The 16,429-nt window shown below is 38.8% G+C and overlaps 1 protein-coding gene across 7 annotated transcripts in view; it reads left to right on the forward strand.

Annotated features, from left to right (window-relative positions):
• DST (dystonin) overlaps window positions 1–16,429 on the forward strand; it is a 496,183-nt gene that overhangs the window by 325,906 nt on the left and 153,848 nt on the right. For 6 of the 7 annotated variants that reach the window (XM_060308075.1, XM_060308076.1, XM_030841045.2 and 3 more), the window contains 12 exons: window positions 599–751; window positions 940–1,094; window positions 1,301–1,427; window positions 1,897–2,080; window positions 3,011–3,168; window positions 4,079–4,257; window positions 5,189–5,327; window positions 6,152–6,345; window positions 7,519–7,681; window positions 8,529–8,612; window positions 9,327–9,434; window positions 9,956–10,054. In XM_060308075.1, coding sequence (XP_060164058.1) covers window positions 599–751; window positions 940–1,094; window positions 1,301–1,427; window positions 1,897–2,080; window positions 3,011–3,168; window positions 4,079–4,257; window positions 5,189–5,327; window positions 6,152–6,345; window positions 7,519–7,681; window positions 8,529–8,612; window positions 9,327–9,434; window positions 9,956–10,054 — 1,743 coding nt within the window. Of the gene's footprint in view, window positions 1–598; window positions 752–939; window positions 1,095–1,300; window positions 1,428–1,896; window positions 2,081–3,010; window positions 3,169–4,078; window positions 4,258–5,188; window positions 5,328–6,151; window positions 6,346–7,518; window positions 7,682–8,528; window positions 8,613–9,326; window positions 9,435–9,955; window positions 10,055–13,632; window positions 16,288–16,429 lie in introns of all 7 variants that reach the window. The other variant, XM_030841049.2, reaches the window with a different exon arrangement.

The following is a 16,429-nucleotide window of genomic DNA, read 5'->3' on the forward strand; positions in this document are numbered from 1 at the left end:
TGAACAGGAAAACCTGCAAGTTTCATCAGTGATGTATAGTGAGGACTAGATTAGTGCTTTATTATATTTTCTATGTGCAGAACTTCATGTTTCATTGGTACTCTTGATATTTCTGCCTCAATCAAGCATTTAAACATTCAGTTTTAGTGTTTTTTGGTAACAAATACAACAAAAGTGTTTTTCATGTGATTGCCTGAATATTTTAAAATGCTTTCACTGTGTTGTGTGTGTCTGTGTTTAGTCATTCATTCCATAAATACTTGTTAGCATTTCTGTATCCCAGACACTATTTTAGGTGCTGGGGATAGAACAGTGAACAAAACAGACAAGAATCCTGCTTATATGCCGGGGATGGGGCTCAATAAACATGATAAATTAGTAAATATACATAGTATGTTAGATAGTGGTAAATGCGAAGGAGGAAAGAAACAACCAAACAAAACAAGGGAAGAGAGATATCAGCGGGGGTGGGGAGGGATTGAAAGCTTAGACCAGGTGGTCAGGGAAGATTCTTCTGGAGAAGTTCGTTTAGGCAAAGCCCTAAAAGAACAGAGTGCACACGTTTTTACTTTTAAAATCCATCTGATTTATTCCCTAGGAAGAGAAAGAAGAGCTTTTGCAGTATAAAAGCACAGTCGCAAGCCTGATGGGGAGAGCAAAAACAATCATTCAGCTGAAGCCAAGAAATCCTGACTGTCCACTCAAAACTTCTATTCCGATCAAAGCCATCTGTGACTACAGACAAATTGAGGTACTTTAACTCCTAGAAACAGACCGGATTCTGGCATTGTTCATATATTTAAAAAATGAGGTCATATTGCTCATTAGTGGTAAAGTTTTCCACCTCAAAAATACAAAAAAAATCCCAAGATTGGATGTGGAAAAAGATGAGTACCACAGTGACCTCATCTTGTTATTCTGTTCTTCTTTTAAAACCAGATAACCATTTTCAAAGATGATGAATGTGTTTTGGCGAACAACTCTCATCGTGCTAAGTGGAAGGTCATCAGCCCCACTGGGAACGAAGCCATGGTCCCGTCTGTGTGCTTCAGTGTCCCTCCTCCAAATAAAGAGGCGGTCGACTTTGCAAACAGGTTTGTGCACACTAGCTCCAGATGTAGGCCTGGCTGTGGAATTCTCTGAAGGTTAAAGAAACAATCAGTGCTTTGACAAGGCTCATAGGATCAGGAGGACCTAGAACTAGGAAACCTAGTATATGTCACAAACACAAAGAAAAATTGTAGCATGTGTTCAGAGGGAGTGGAAAGGCTGAATCTGAGTTTTCTTTCATATATTTCAGAATTGAGCAGCAGTATCAGAACGTCCTGACCCTTTGGCATGAGTCTCACATAAACATGAAGAGTGTGGTCTCCTGGCACTATCTCGTCAATGAAATTGACAGAATCCGAGCTAGCAATGTGGCTTCAGTAAGTATAAATCTGCACATCCACCTAACCTGTCCAAAGATTTGGGCCCCTTGTCTCGAGGGGTGGGTTTTGTATTTTCTCTGGGGTAAGATGGAGTCGAGCAGATCCATGATAATAGTCATTCATTCAATGAATATCTGTCCTATGTCTGCTGTATACGAGGCATCTTCTAAGGACTGGGGAATCTGGAAATCCCATACTTCATTCAGGGCTTACATTTTCATTGGGAGACACGGTATAGTGTTTGGGCATATAGAGATGGGTGTAGTTTGATTTCATTTATTAAATTTTATAGTCTTGTTTTTTCTCATCTTTTAAAACCTAAGATTGTAAATGAAGAAAAAATTAATTTCCAGTGGTTTTCTATTTATGACTATTAACATAAACTCATGTCCCATGAGACCCACTTGAGATCTGTCCTTTTGAAATTTTACTCTTAGTTCTATAATGGATCACTGGTCTTCTTTAGATAAAGACAATGTTACCTGGTGAACATCAGCAAGTTCTGAGTAATCTACAGTCTCGTTTTGAAGATTTTCTCGAAGATAGCCAGGAATCCCAAATATTTTCAGGTTCAGATATAACACAACTGGAAAAGGAGGTTAATGTGTGTAAGCAGTATTATCAAGAACTTCTTAAATCTGCAGAAAGAGGTAAAGCATGGGAATCCTTGCCTTTTTTTCTCCATGGGTGTTTAGTCCAGGCTATTTTCTGCTATCAATGGGAATCTCAGTCTTAGGTATATTTTGTCAGTCCACCTGTAATAGGTAGAAGCAATGATTGGAACATTAAATGCCTGTTTGAGGTAGGAAGATTCAAGGAGGGATTCAGTTATCTCCAAATGATGAATTAATAAAAAGATGTCAACCAAGTCGTATGACAATGAATTCTTAGTGTATCTACTTTTAAACATTTTCACTGTTTTGCAATGTAATGTTCAGAGTGATGATCTTTTAGTTTCAGAAAAGTTTCAATTATTTTTCCGTATACCAAACTTGGATTTTTTAAAGACTTTTTCTTAGAGGAGTTTTAGATTCACAGCAAAACTGAGAGCAAAGGTCAGAGATTTCCTATAACCAAACCTGAACTTTATACAGGGGTTGAAGGAAAAGATTTGTCTTGTTAACTTTTGTTAAATATAAATTTTATTCCAAACACTTGATATAACTTAGAGACCAAAAAAACTTAGTAGTAATACTCTATTTAAAAAATTTTTAAACATTAACATAATCTTTACCTTTCATTGTAAAGGATTTAATTTAGTTTTTATTACTAATCTGCTACTAACATAATTCATATTTTTGTGAACACAAAACAGAGCAATATATTACTTTCCTTAGACATCATAAATCACATATTGGTACTTTAAGTGGCGTTGGGGAAATTTTATTAAATCTTCATAAATTGTAATGTCCACGATTTCAAGATTTATATCCTTGGGGTGGATTTGTGGTGATAACTGGTAACATTAGTTTGACTAGCTGTGTTTTAGTAGTAGAAAAACTGCCATGCTAAATCATGAACGAGAACATCCGAAAGATAGAAAATGAGGTATTTTCTAAACATTACATTTGTTTTCACAGAGGAGCAAGAGGAATCAGCTTATAATCTCTACATCTCTGAAGTCCGAAACCTCAGGCTTCGGCTTGAGAGCTGTGAAGACCGTCTCATCAGACAGATCCGCACCCCCCTGGAGAGAGACGACCTTCACGAAAGCGTGTTCAGAATCTCAGAGCAGGAGGTAAGGATGAGAAGCGCGTGGGGACAAGATTAGCACAGATTACTGTCTTAATGACCTTTACTGTCGACTCTGCGACCTCTCACACGCTCCCTTTGCCAGGGGTCACTTGGTGAGGTCTGCCTATGTACTTAACACTGATGGCAGACGAGGATTCTGTAATTCAGTTCTCTCCCTTACTTGGGTAAACACAGGAACACGTGCTTTCTCACCCATTTATGTGGAGGCTGCGAGGGCTTCTCACAGTTTCTCACCTGCTCGATGCACAAGCACTGAATTAGATGTTTGGGCCCGAGGATATGGACAGTGAGGGAATGATTGATTATGAAACTTGACTACTTTGGCTTCATTTCTTTGATAAAGTAAAAGTAAAGAATATGTAAATATCTTGCAACTAGAGATGATCATACTAAGTGAAGTAAATCAGAAAAAGACAAATACCGTATGTTATCACTTATATGTGGAATCTAAAATACGACACAAATGAACATATCTACAAAACAGAACCAGACTCACAGACATAGAGAACAGACTTGTCGTTGCCAAAGGGAAGGGGGGTGGGGGAGGGAAATACTGGGAGTTTGGGATTAGCACATGCAAGCTATTATATATAGAATGGATAAACAATAAGGTCCTACTGTATAGCACAGGGAACTATATTCAATATCCTGTGATAAACCATGATGGAAAAGAATATGAACAAAATGTATGTACGTGTTTAACTGAATCACTTGGCTGTACAGCAGAAATTAACACAACATTGTAAATCAACTACACTTCAATTAAGAAAAAAGAATACGTACGTGTTTAAGTTAAGGGTCATAATGGGAAATGTGTATTTTTAAAGTGTTTGAAGAAAGAGACACTATCTGGAGTGATAGCCTAATCCTCATGTTTGTTCTCTGTTGTGTAGAAACTAAAGAAAGAGCTGGAGCGACTTAAAGGCGATTTGGCCACAATCACGAGTAAATGCGACGACTTTTTCAGTCAAGCGGCCGCCTCTTCCACGGCTCCCACCTTGCGATCCGAGCTCAGCGTGGTCGTCCAGAGCATGAACCACGTCTATTCCATGTCCTCCACCTACATAGAGAAGTATGGAACCACTGCCTTAATAGAAATCATCTAAACTGGCTTCATAAAAGTGCCACTTATATATATAGGCTGTTTAGCCAAAAATGTTCATTTTTAAGAATACAAAATATTTTTCTTAATAACAAATATATTAAATATTTCTGTGGACTTATGATGCATCTTCATGCTGAAAGGGAATGTGAGCTTCAGAGACTAGAGCATTAATGATCTTCCCACATGTTGCCTGTAGTTTTGGTAGCTCAGCTGTTGTAGCCTATAGAACTTTCCTCCCAGGCTTGGTCTAAATTAGGTTTGAAAGAAGCCCCTCTGCTGTTGGAATCTCCTGCTGAAGACCACTGTGGGGGCAGGACATGGGTTCTGTTAGAAGACCGTTAGCAGGATGTTAATCCTTTTTTAAAAATTTTATTGAAGTATAGTTGGTTTACAGTGTTGTGTTATTTACTGCCGAGTCACCGCTACAGAAAAAGTGATTCAGTTATACACATATATACATTCTTTTTCATATTCTTTTCCATTGTGGTTTATCCCAGGATATTGAATGTAGTTCCCTGTGCTCTACTGTAGGACCTTGTTGTTTATCCATTCAGTATATAACAGTTTGCATCTGCTAACCCCAAACTCCCACTCCATCCCTCCCCTAACCCCCTCCCCCTTGGCAACCACAAGTCTGATCTCTATGTCTGTGAATCTGGTTCTGTTTCGTAGATAAGTTCATTTGTGTCATGTTTTAGATTCCACATATAGGTGATATCATATGGCATTTGTCTTTCTCTGTCTGACTTACTTAGTGGGATGTTAATCTTGTAATAAAAGTGTCAGTGTCTCGGGATGAAGACCATGCTGCATCATGCACCCTCATGGTGCTTTGGGACTGTATTGTGGGAAAATAAACACTTACCAAAAGGGGGTGTTGTTTAATTCTCTTTTTCAGGTTGAAAATTGTCAACTTGGTGTTAAAAAACACTCATGCTGCAGAAGCCCTTGTAAAATTCTATGAAACTAAACTGTGTGAAGAGGAAGCAGTTATAGCTGACAAGAATAACATTGAGAATCTAATGAGTACTTTAAAGGTATGCCTTTCACTGCTGGCTATTTTTTAAGATTATTCTTTAAAAGTATTTCTCTAGCACTTGGCCCAGGTCTTCAGACATCAAGCATTAAATACCTGAACTTGAATACATTTCTGTCCATTCCATGTCCTGTCTCTGTAGTACCATGGCTTACTGTAAATGAGTGTGTTCATTCATTTTTAGTTTGAGGTGAGTTCTTTTCATTTGAAGTTTGGATCTTTTTGACAGTAGGTTTTTATAGTCTGTTCATGTCGGCAGCAAGAGGAGTTGAAGCTAAAAAGTAAATTATTGGTAATAGATTTTCTTGTGGAAAGAGGCAGTTATTTTAAGAAATCAAGATGAGTAGAGTAGTTAATCTAAGAAGGAAAAAGGCTGATAGTTATACTCGTCTGTTTCTCTTCTTCCATTTATAAAGCTCTGAGTAAAGATATTGTAAACCAATTGTGAGAAGTTTTCTCAGTGATTTTTTAATGCATGTGTTCATTTTTAAACAATGAGATCAGTAGATATTTAAAAAACAAACAATGAAAAAGACTTACCGAGGTAGCAGACTTGCTTATGGAATATATTTTATTTTATTGATGTGCAAATTTCGTTAGACTGAACTCTATAAAACTGTTGGTTTTTTTAGGTCAAAGTACAGTCAAATATTGGCAATTTTATAAGGTTCAAGCTAATGTAATATTTTGTATATGAAAGATATCTTTCCATTGTCTGATTTTATAGCAGTCATTTGTAAATGAATGGTAAAATTAGGTGAATAATGTGTTTACACAATGAGCGGTTGATACGTTTTTGTAACTTTATAAATTGATCTATTTTAGCAATGGAGATCTGAAGTGGATGAAAAAAGAGAAGTCTTCCATGCACTGGAGGATGAGCTACAGAGAGCAAAGACCATCAGTGATGAGATGTTTAAAACCTACAAAGAGCGTGACCTTGACTTTGACTGGCACAAAGAAAAAGCAGATCAGTTGGTTGAGAGGTGGCAGAATGTTCATGCTCAGATTGACAACAGGTTAGCACCCTTTTCATTCAGTTTTAGCTCAGATTTAATCTCTGCATACTGGGTAAAGTCTAAATGTATTAGGCTTTTTACTTCCGTATGTAGTTCATTCCATAGAGTTAATTTCCATATGTAGTTAATTGTGTTAATTGCAAGAGCTCTGTCCAATTACATTTCTTTTTTATAGGGTGGCCTTTAGTAAGATATTTAACTTCCAAGTAAGTTATTTTTCTGTTCTGTGTTATTACAACTGTTTATGTACTCTGGCATTTATATAGTTAATCTACTTGCCTTTTCTGAAGGAAAAAACAATGTATTCTCTAATTATTAGAGAATTCTCTAATTATTACCACTGATAATATCAAAATAACCATAACTTAGTAAGAGGAGGGTGGGTCATGCATTTCCTAGGGCCGGATGTAGCATCTATACTAGACAGGAGGCGTAAAGAAACTGAAATGTCCTAATGCTCATTTTAATCAAAGAGACAAGAAAGTCAAAATCATTTGCCCACTGACTGAAATAAAAAAGTGAAAAGAAATGGGATGGTTTTGGGGGCTCATCTTAAAAGAAATGGAATAGTGTTCCTTCTCATTCATTTTTTGTTTTTATTAATGCAGCTAAAATGCATTTATTATATAGTACCATTTGTGAGAAATAAATTATGTTTAAATATTTAGTATCTAATCTCTAAAATACATGATCTGTAGGTTTAATGTAGTGGTTTTAAAATCATAGAAACTGGAGTGTTTAATCACAGTTCCTAGAAAGTACCCTCTGAGTCCATGTTGAACCATTCATTGCTACCATGTCATTTTTTCAGAAGTGAACTGCCATTGCTGCAAACTTTAGGTCTTCAAGACTTGCTGATTGATAATTATTATGGTTAACTTTCCAGTTTTCCTGCTTTTTAGCTTTAGTCTCTCGGGCTTGTCCCTAGAATAATCAGTACCGATAAATTGCACAAGTCCTGGAGAAAAAGAATTTGTATTCAACCCAAGGCAGTGTAGGTGCCCTTGGAGATGGGCCTGGGATGCTGTGGCCTCGAATTCTCGACACACCCCTGTTGTTGTGCTTAGTGCATCTTAGGACAGTAATACTTTGTCCCTCCCTTTTTTTCTACACCTTCCACCTTCCTATTGGTTACTCTTGGAAACCGTGACTATTCCTTTGTTAACCTCTTAGGTTACGGGACTTGGAAGGCATTGGGAAGTCGCTGAAATACTACAAAGATACCTATCACCCTTTAGATGACTGGATCCAGCAAGTTGAAACTACTCAGAGAAAGATTCAGGAAAACCAGCCTGAAAACAGTAAAACCCTAGCCACACAATTGAATCAACAGAAGGTGTGTAAACACAGTTCCTTGTGCTAGGGTTGTGTCTGCATTTGGTCACTCAGACCTTGACCTTTCTTTCTCTTGTTAGTAAGATAAGTCAGCAACTATTTCAAGGAAGGCAGGGAATAAATCAGAAATGTTAAAAATTTGCACTCAAACCTACATCCATCCCTTATTTTGATTTAAGAAAGTTGCATGTTGCGACAGTTCAAGTTTCTAATGATCCTTTAATCGTAGGTATGGAAATGTCTCTGGTACTTTGCTGGCTGCAATAGTTTCATGGGATCCTAAATTTAAAAAAAAAAATGGTTAGTCATAGAAAATTAAACAGCCACATGTGACCAAGAGTTAAATGCTTTGAGATTTTTGTTCCATCTTGAGGGCCAGTAATTTCTAGCTCTCTTTAGATCAGGATTAGGTGGGGGATAAGGGTTTCAAGTCTACTTGTGGATAATTCCCATGGAGTTTAGTAATTTCTGCTTTGGAAGCCTCATGAGGGGGTGTCACATAGTGGCTTAATCTTGAAAGCTTGGACTTTACCCAATGAGGCAGATGACATTAAGTGCAGTGGGGTAGAGGGAATTCCCTGGCAATCCAGCGGTTAGAACTTGGTGCTTTCACTGCCGAGGGCACAGGTTCAATCCCTGGTTGGGAAACTAAGATCCCATAAGCCATGTGGTGCAGCCAAATAAATAAATCAATCAATAAATAAAGGCTACAATTAAAAGAAAAAGTGCAGTGGGGTAGAGAGCTGTAGTCTTAAGTGATGTAGATATTTCTTAGTGCCTGAGATCTCAAGTTGTTGGATAGTATAGGGTTCCTTGTCCTTTTTCTCCTAACCTGTGTGTGCTTATAGATGCTGGTGTCTGAAATAGAAATGAAACAGAGCAAAATGGATGAATGTCAGAAATACGCAGAGCAGTACTCCACTGCAGTGAAGGTGAGAAGACCAGTTCCTTGCATCAGATTTCATGTTCAGATATTCAGGGAGGTGCTTCTACGGTATACTTTTAAAGCCTTTGCAGGTCATTCAGTCTGTGTTAAAAAGTGAAACAGAGAATCTTCACTTATCTGTTAATTCTTTATGAAAGTGTGAGTCACGTGATGACTCCTGGTTCTTTCATTCTCTCTCTGTGTCACACACGTGCACAGCCTGGCCACACCCCCATGTGCACCAGAATAAAATGTAGCTCTGTAATCCGCCTCTTACCATTTTGCTTCCCCTCTCCCCTCCTTGCTGGAGTGTTCCATGCAAGTATTGCTGGAGTACTCCATGGAAGTATTGCTGGAATATTCCATGGGAGAACGTCTACCTTGTGCTCTAAGTCACCACACCTCAGCTTCACCCATTCAGATCTGGAGTCCCGTTTCCTAACTAGAGGAGAGGGAGGCTGAAAATAACTGGCACGCTGTCCCTATATGTCTCCATGAACTTCTAAAGAGACTTAGGAACTTTCCTGGCCACCCTAAATGTTTCTGATTTTTATTACCACCTTGGAAACATGTCAGGATTGGATTGATTCTTGAAAATGTAGTTTTGCAATATTTTCTTGACTTATTCAGTGAAAGTAGATGCCCTTTCTCTGCATCAAATCACTATAGAATGAAGGGTTAGTGCTTTGCTTTAATTAATCTTACCATTTCCTTTATACAGGACTACGAATTACAAACTATGACCTACCGGGCTATGGTGGATTCACAACAAAAGTCTCCAGTGAAACGCCGGAGAATGCAGAGCTCAGCAGACCTCGTCATTCAAGAGGTGATACCCGTCCAGAGATGGGGAGGGTGTAAAAGAGAGAAGCAACACCTTAGCAATTTTACATTTATATATTTGTATTGTGGTAAAATGTCCATAATAGAAAATTCACCATTTTAGCCATTTTTAAGCATACAATTCAGTGGCGTTCAGTACATTCGTAATGTTGTACAACCTTGAACACAATCCATTTCCAGAACATTCCATCATCCCAAACAGATGCTCTCTATCTATAACAATGCATCTTATTAAGGGTTTTAAAAAACCTTTGAAAATCTTCATTCAAGATGAATGAATTGCAGAGAATAATAAATGTGTATCATGATCAAATTTAGAAGAGGATTTTGCCATCACTGTGGTTTGCACAGCAGTAATCTCGTTCCTACTCGGTTATCATTGCTGGGGAGTCGTGAACTTCCCTGTCCCATAGACTAGTTAATATTTTAATTATTACTCAGTGTTCATTCAGCTCATTTAGGGCAACTGGAGATTCTGTTTTTATTTTTATTTTTCCTTACTTGCAGTTCATGGACCTGAGGACCCGGTATACGGCTCTGGTCACCCTCATGACACAATATATTAAATTTGCTGGGGACTCATTGAAGCGTCTGGAGGAGGAGGAGGTAACCATTAACCATGGGCAGGTTACTGAAAAGGAGCCACGGGAGGGTTTCATGATAAACTCACGTGGTTGAGAGCTGATGTATGAGTGATTAATTATAAAATTACAGTGAAAAACAGTAGAGGCGTAGGATTTTTTGGTTTGTTATTAAGATTCTCTCAAACTGAAAAACATTACCAAAAAAAGAGAAACAACCTTTTAGGAAAAAAAAAATTTTATTTTTACTCTAGATCTCTAGTATGAGAGCGTTAATGTCGTTAAGTGGTTCTATTTAAATTATGGAATGTTGGCAGTTTAGCAGAATGTTTTTCAGTTTTCTCACAGTTGAGAAGTATTGTTCTTTGAAGTATAGTTACTACTGTTATGATATCTGCAGAAATATTACATAAACACATTTGTTTTATGCATTTTAAATTAATTTACATCTTCAAGGATTTAAAACATGAAAGCCATTAAGTTAGAAGTAGCAGGTGTTTATACAAAATGGTAGTACTTTTTAAGAATTGTGGGGGGGGTTATTTTGGTTTTGTTTTTAGCTTTGCCAAAAAGATATGGTGTATATTAAAAAGACTAAATACCATTCTAATTTGGAGAACTTCAGTGCCTTTGATTATGCATTTAAAATATATTCAGAAACAGAAAGAATAAGGAGTTATTTATGGAATATATGGAATATATTTTCATAAAAGGCTATTGTATCTAATTTTGAAAGTATGCTCTGCTCTATTATCTTAATGTGCTTTCTGTTCCTAACCTCAGAACAGACAAAAATAGTAAACCAAATGCTGTAGTAAGTAAATTGTGGGGCATTAGCCATTTAAATTAGACCGTTGTTGAAATTCTGTAGGTGACTGTACTTAGTATAACTCCATTCATATAATGAGAGAACCAAAATGGTAGTAAATGTCTAATAGATGTTGCTTTCTTAGTTTCTAAAATTATGACCGCTTTTGTAAACTACTTTTGTCTGTTCAGAGTTAATAGTTTTCGGCAACTAAATCACTAACATGGCTACTTGCAAGTCTTTATAACTAACTTCCTTTGGGTTTAGAAAGGAGAACCAGAATATTTTCACATTCAAATAATTGGCATACACTTCTCATCTATGAAGGAAAGTCCATATTTTTTTTACATTCTTAATTTTTAAGAGATATATATGATTCCATTTTAAATGGTATACAGATCTTTTAAATTGTGTATTTTGTAGTTAAATGTAATATAAATAATTTAAGCCCTTCCCTTTCTTACAATGTATGTCTGCACATATATGAGCCAATTTGCTCAATGTATCTGATGAAGTAGAATAGAAGTTGATAGAACCAAAAGATATTTCAAAAAGCCTGAAATATATCCAAAATTATGCTTGTCATCCTTTGAAATATAAAAGTATGTTGAATTTAAAGTCAAAACAATGTAGCTTATGGAAGACCATGCAAAGATTATTATAATTTAAAGCATATTTTAAAATTCCTTGTTAAAAATTCACCACTTAAGGATATTAATAATAGAATATCTTACAAAAGATACATAGCTCAGTTTTCAGATTCCAAAGAGTAGTGTTTCTGAAACTGGGTCTATCTATACTCACATGAGAGATCTTGGTCAGAGAGCAGAATTTTCCATGGTAAACATGAAATCAAAGAGGGATTCAAGTTAATTTCAAAGATAATACCAAATTAGTTACAGAAATATTAGTAGAGTGTCTGTAATAGATAGGTGGATAAAGATATTTCTCCAGTCTTTGTTGATCACAAAATATATTAAATGTTAATTGCTGAGATTAAAGGACAGCATGTCTCCTTGGGGAACATTTAGATAAAACTTGAAGTTATTTTTATTTGAATAAGTTTGAGATATACAAGAAAGCAAATCAGCAATAGGACTAAATTGTTTCTAGTAATTTTTCTAATATTTGCTAAAAAATTCAGAGTTATCCAGGCAACATGAGATTATTATCAGTCACTAAAATGACTCCAAAACACTGAGAGTTTAACAACAGACATTTTTTTCTGAGAGAATTTTCATTTTTTTAAACCTTAGAACATGACCAAGAAAAAAAGGGAGGGACTCACAACTTCTGAGCAACAGCTAAGTTTTAAACAGAGTTTGATGAGGAATTGAGAAAGACCCTTTTAGAAATCATCTGCTGAAAACATGTTGAACACCTAATGTGTAAGCAGATAGAATGCTTCAGTATCACTGAGAGTTGACCCTGATAAGAAAATAAAGAAAATAGAACACTAAATATTGCAGGCTGTGATGAGATTTTTTTTCATATGAATTCTTATTAAAAATCATATTTAGGTTAGCAAAGGAAACATCTAAAATTCTCATCAAGATTATTGGGGATCAAGAAATGAGAGGAAGAAAAATAAGATGCATGGTCTATAATACAAACTAAATTCTTGAGATTTACCAGGACTTTTCAATGAAAATAAAATCTGCTATTTAGAATAATTTCCCTCCTTTTGTTTAAATTATTTCTAATTATGATGATTTTGAGCTGATGATATGACACTAATAACCTTATGGTATTAATAAAGAGAAATTAAATTGTGATTATAAACTAGCCCTGATCATGTTCTGTAGTCAAGTGTATTTCTCCCAGCTGAGATTGATTCTGTAATCAGTAGAGTAAACACATTTTCTTAATTGGATCTGAATCCCTAAGTACACTTTTACAAGCATTTATATTTAACAAATATCTTTATGTTTATGGAGTATCTGAAGGTTCTTGTCAAAGTGGATTCATATGAGCCATGTCATTAAGGACAACAACAAAATCAGTGAGTACATGAAGCACATCTTTTCTAAAGCCACCAGGGACTATAGGTGCCTTTGCATTAGCAATTCTGACTATTGTAAGTATCATAGTAGGGCAAATATAAATTAGTGAGGCATTTGATTGTAGAAACTACAGATTTTTATATAATTTTCCTCCTTCCTTATGTTAAGTATTATTTCCTCAATTGGCTCTCTGTTCCAAAGTTCTGTATCTTGCTTCTTTCACCATTAAGACAGGAGAATGTAAATATCATTTCAAATTTCCATTGGGCTAGAAAATGAAAACTAAATTCTCTAATGTCATTCAGTTCCTATACATTGTATGTTCTTCTCAGCCCACAGGACTGAGTTGTGTGTGAGAGCAGAAAGAGGACTGTTGTGAGAATTTTGGTTCCTACTTTGTCACTTGCCTATTGTGTGAGTTTTCAAAATTATTTAACCTCCCTAGACCTCAGTGTCCTCATCTGGGGTGAGGGTCATACTGTAAGCTTCCTTCTTGCTGTAAAATTCTGAGCTAGCTAATTTTAAAAGCAGAATTATTCCTAAGAGACCAAAAAAAAAAAAAAGAAAGAAAAGATTCCTTGATTTAGAAAACCTGACACGCAGGGTTTTTTGTCTTCTCCGACTGTTGACTTTCTGAAGCTTCTTCTCTGCAGATGGTGGTGGGGTTGGTGGTGGGGTTTGTTCTGCCTTTGGTTTCACTGGTCTGTGTAAGTCCTTTCATGAGCATGGCTTCAGATTCTTAAAGACAGATTGGAGTCGAATGGGTTTGACCCTTCTGAACGTCTCTCATAGATGAAAAGGTGTCAGGAAGCTTCTGAGCACGGGGTGTATTCAGATCTGCTCCAGCGGCAGGAGGCGACGATGCTGGAGAATCGCAAACTCACGGGGAAGATAACAGAGCTGGAGAGGATGCTGACTGAGCTTGAGAAGCAGAAGTCCCGGGTTGAGGAGGAGCTTCCAAAGGTCAGGGAGGCAGCAGAGAACGAGCTCAGGAAGCAGCAGAGGGATGCAGCGGACATCACCCTGCAGAAGATGCGGGCGGAGGGCGAGGCCCAGAGGTACCGCCGGGAGCTGGAGGCCGTTGAGGGGGAGAAGGAGGCGGCGCAGCGCGAGCTGGAGCGCGTGCGGAGGCTCGCGGCCGAGGCCGAGGCCCAGAGGGAGGCCGTGCAGAGGAACCTGAGTGGCTTCCGGAAACAGCTGGAGGAGCACACCGCCACCAGGAGGGCCCTGGAGAACCATCTGAAGAGGAAAGACTCCAGCCTCCACGAGGTGGAGCAACAGAAAGATAAGCTGATGGAGGAACTAAGGAGAAAGAAGGACCACGAAGAGGAGCTCCTGAAGCTGGTCGAGCAGATGGAGAAAGACCTCACGTTCCAGAAACAGGTGGCGGAGAAACAGCTGAAGGAAAAGCAGAAAATTGAATCGGAAGCCAGAAGAAAAATAATCGAGATGCAGAGTTCGTACAAAGAAAACCCACTGCCAGCTTGTACGAGCACCCAGGCTGAGGAACTGAAGCAGCAGGTGGATGAGCTGACAGTGGCCGATAGAAAGGCTGAGAAGGACATGAGGGAGCTGAAGTATGAACTCAGTGCCCTGCAGCTCAAGAAAACTTCATCGGAGGAGAAGGCTCGCTTGCTCAAAGAAAAACTGGGTGAAACCAGCAATGCACTGAGATGCCTCAAGCTGGAGTTGGAAAGGAAGGACCAGGCGGAGGAGGGGTTCTCTCGGCAGCTCCGGGAGCTGGACAGGCAGCTGAGCCAGACCACAGGGAAGGCAGAAGAGGTCAGGCAGGAGGCCAATGACCTTAAGAGGATAAAGCACAACTATGAGCTAGAACTGGAATCTCTGCAGGAGGAGAAAGGGAAGCTGCAGAGGGAGGTGGACCGGATCACCAGGACACAGGCCGTCACCAAGAGGAGCATCCAGCATTTAAATTCACAAGTTACTTCTTTGCAGGATGACAAGGACTTCTCTGGCGAAAGAGCACGATCCTGCCAGAGAAAGTCAGATCACCTGAAAGAACAATTTGAGAAAAGCCACGCGCAGTTGCTTCAAAATATTCAAGCCGAAAAGGAGAATAATGAGAAAATCCAAAAGCTTAAAGAGGAATTGGAGAGAAGTAATGACTGTGCAGACACACTAAAGCACAAAGTGGATGAGCTCACCAGGCAGAATAACGAAACCAAGTTAATGATGGAGAGAATTCAGGCAGAATCGGCAAATGTGGTCTTAGAGAAACAAGCCATCCAGCAAAGATGTGAAGCACTGAAAATCCAGGCGGATGGTTTTAAAGACCAGCTTTGTGCCACAAACAAACACTTGCACAAACAGACGAAAACGGAACAGGATTTCCAGAGGAGGATCAAATGCCTGGAAGAAGACCTGGCCCAAAGTCAACATTTAGTGAGTGAATTTAAGCAGAAGTGCGACCAGCAGGACCTCATCATCCAGAACACGGAGAAGGAGGTGCAAAGTCTGAGTGCTGAGCTAAGTGCATCCAAAGAGGAGAAACGCCTTGGGGAGCAGGCAGTGCAGATGCAGTGGGCACAGGTGCAGGACCTGAACGACAGATTGAAAAAGGTGCAAGACGAACTGCACTTAAAGGTCCTAGAGGAGCAGGTGACCCACAGGAAGATGGTTCTGTTTCAGGAGGAATCTGAGAAATTCAAACGTTCTGCAGAGGAGTTTCGGAAAAAGATGGAAAAACTGATGGACTCCAAAGTTATCACGGAACATGATATTTCGGGCATCCAGCTTGACTTTGTGTCTCTCCAGCGGGAAAACTTCAGGGCACAAGAGAACGCGAAGCTCTGTGAAACAAATATCCAAGAACTTGAGAGGCAGCTCCAGCAATATCGTGAGCAGATGCACCGAGGGCAGAATGGGGAGGCACATCACTACCAGAAATGTCGGGAGCTCACAGATGAGCTGGTCGCCCAGAAACGGGAGGTGGAAAACCTGAAGCAAAAGATGGATCAGCAGATAAAAGAACAGGAGCATCAGTTAGTGATGCTCCAGTGTGAAATCCAGAAAAAGAACCCAGCCTTCAAGACACATCTTGAGATGGCAGTGAAGGAGTATCAGCGCCCAGGGGACTTCTCCTCCTCTCCCTCCATGGCCAGGTCCCCTCTACAGAGGTGGACTCAGGAACCACAGCTTTCGGAGGAAAGATGGCAACATCGGGGTGCTGAACAGATGCAGAAGGAGGGCCAGGGCGGGCCATCAGGGGCTCCGGTTGAGAAAGAGAAGAGTCAGCAGTGTTACTCTGAATACTTTTCTCAAACAAGCACCGAATTACAGATAACTTTTGATGAGATGAACCCTGTTGCAAGACCGTCAGAAATCGAGAAGCTAAGAAATCAAGGTCTGTACAATTCCAGACATGCTGTCAGGTGTCAAGAAGACAAGTGTGAAATAGACCTGGTGACGCTTCTGGCACCCTTAGAGGTATACCCTGGATTCTGGAACCTTGTCAGCTACCCTCTGTCAGGTTTCCACTCTTGTTTCCTTTCTCTGCTAGGCTACATTTTTTAACCATGTTGAATGTGAGTGGCTCTTTGTAGTCCAACAGAAAATCATGCTATCATTT

The sequence above is a fragment of the Globicephala melas genome, chromosome 11, assembly GCF_963455315.2.
Source record: "Globicephala melas chromosome 11, mGloMel1.2, whole genome shotgun sequence".
Lineage (NCBI taxonomy): Eukaryota > Metazoa > Chordata > Mammalia > Artiodactyla > Delphinidae > Globicephala > Globicephala melas.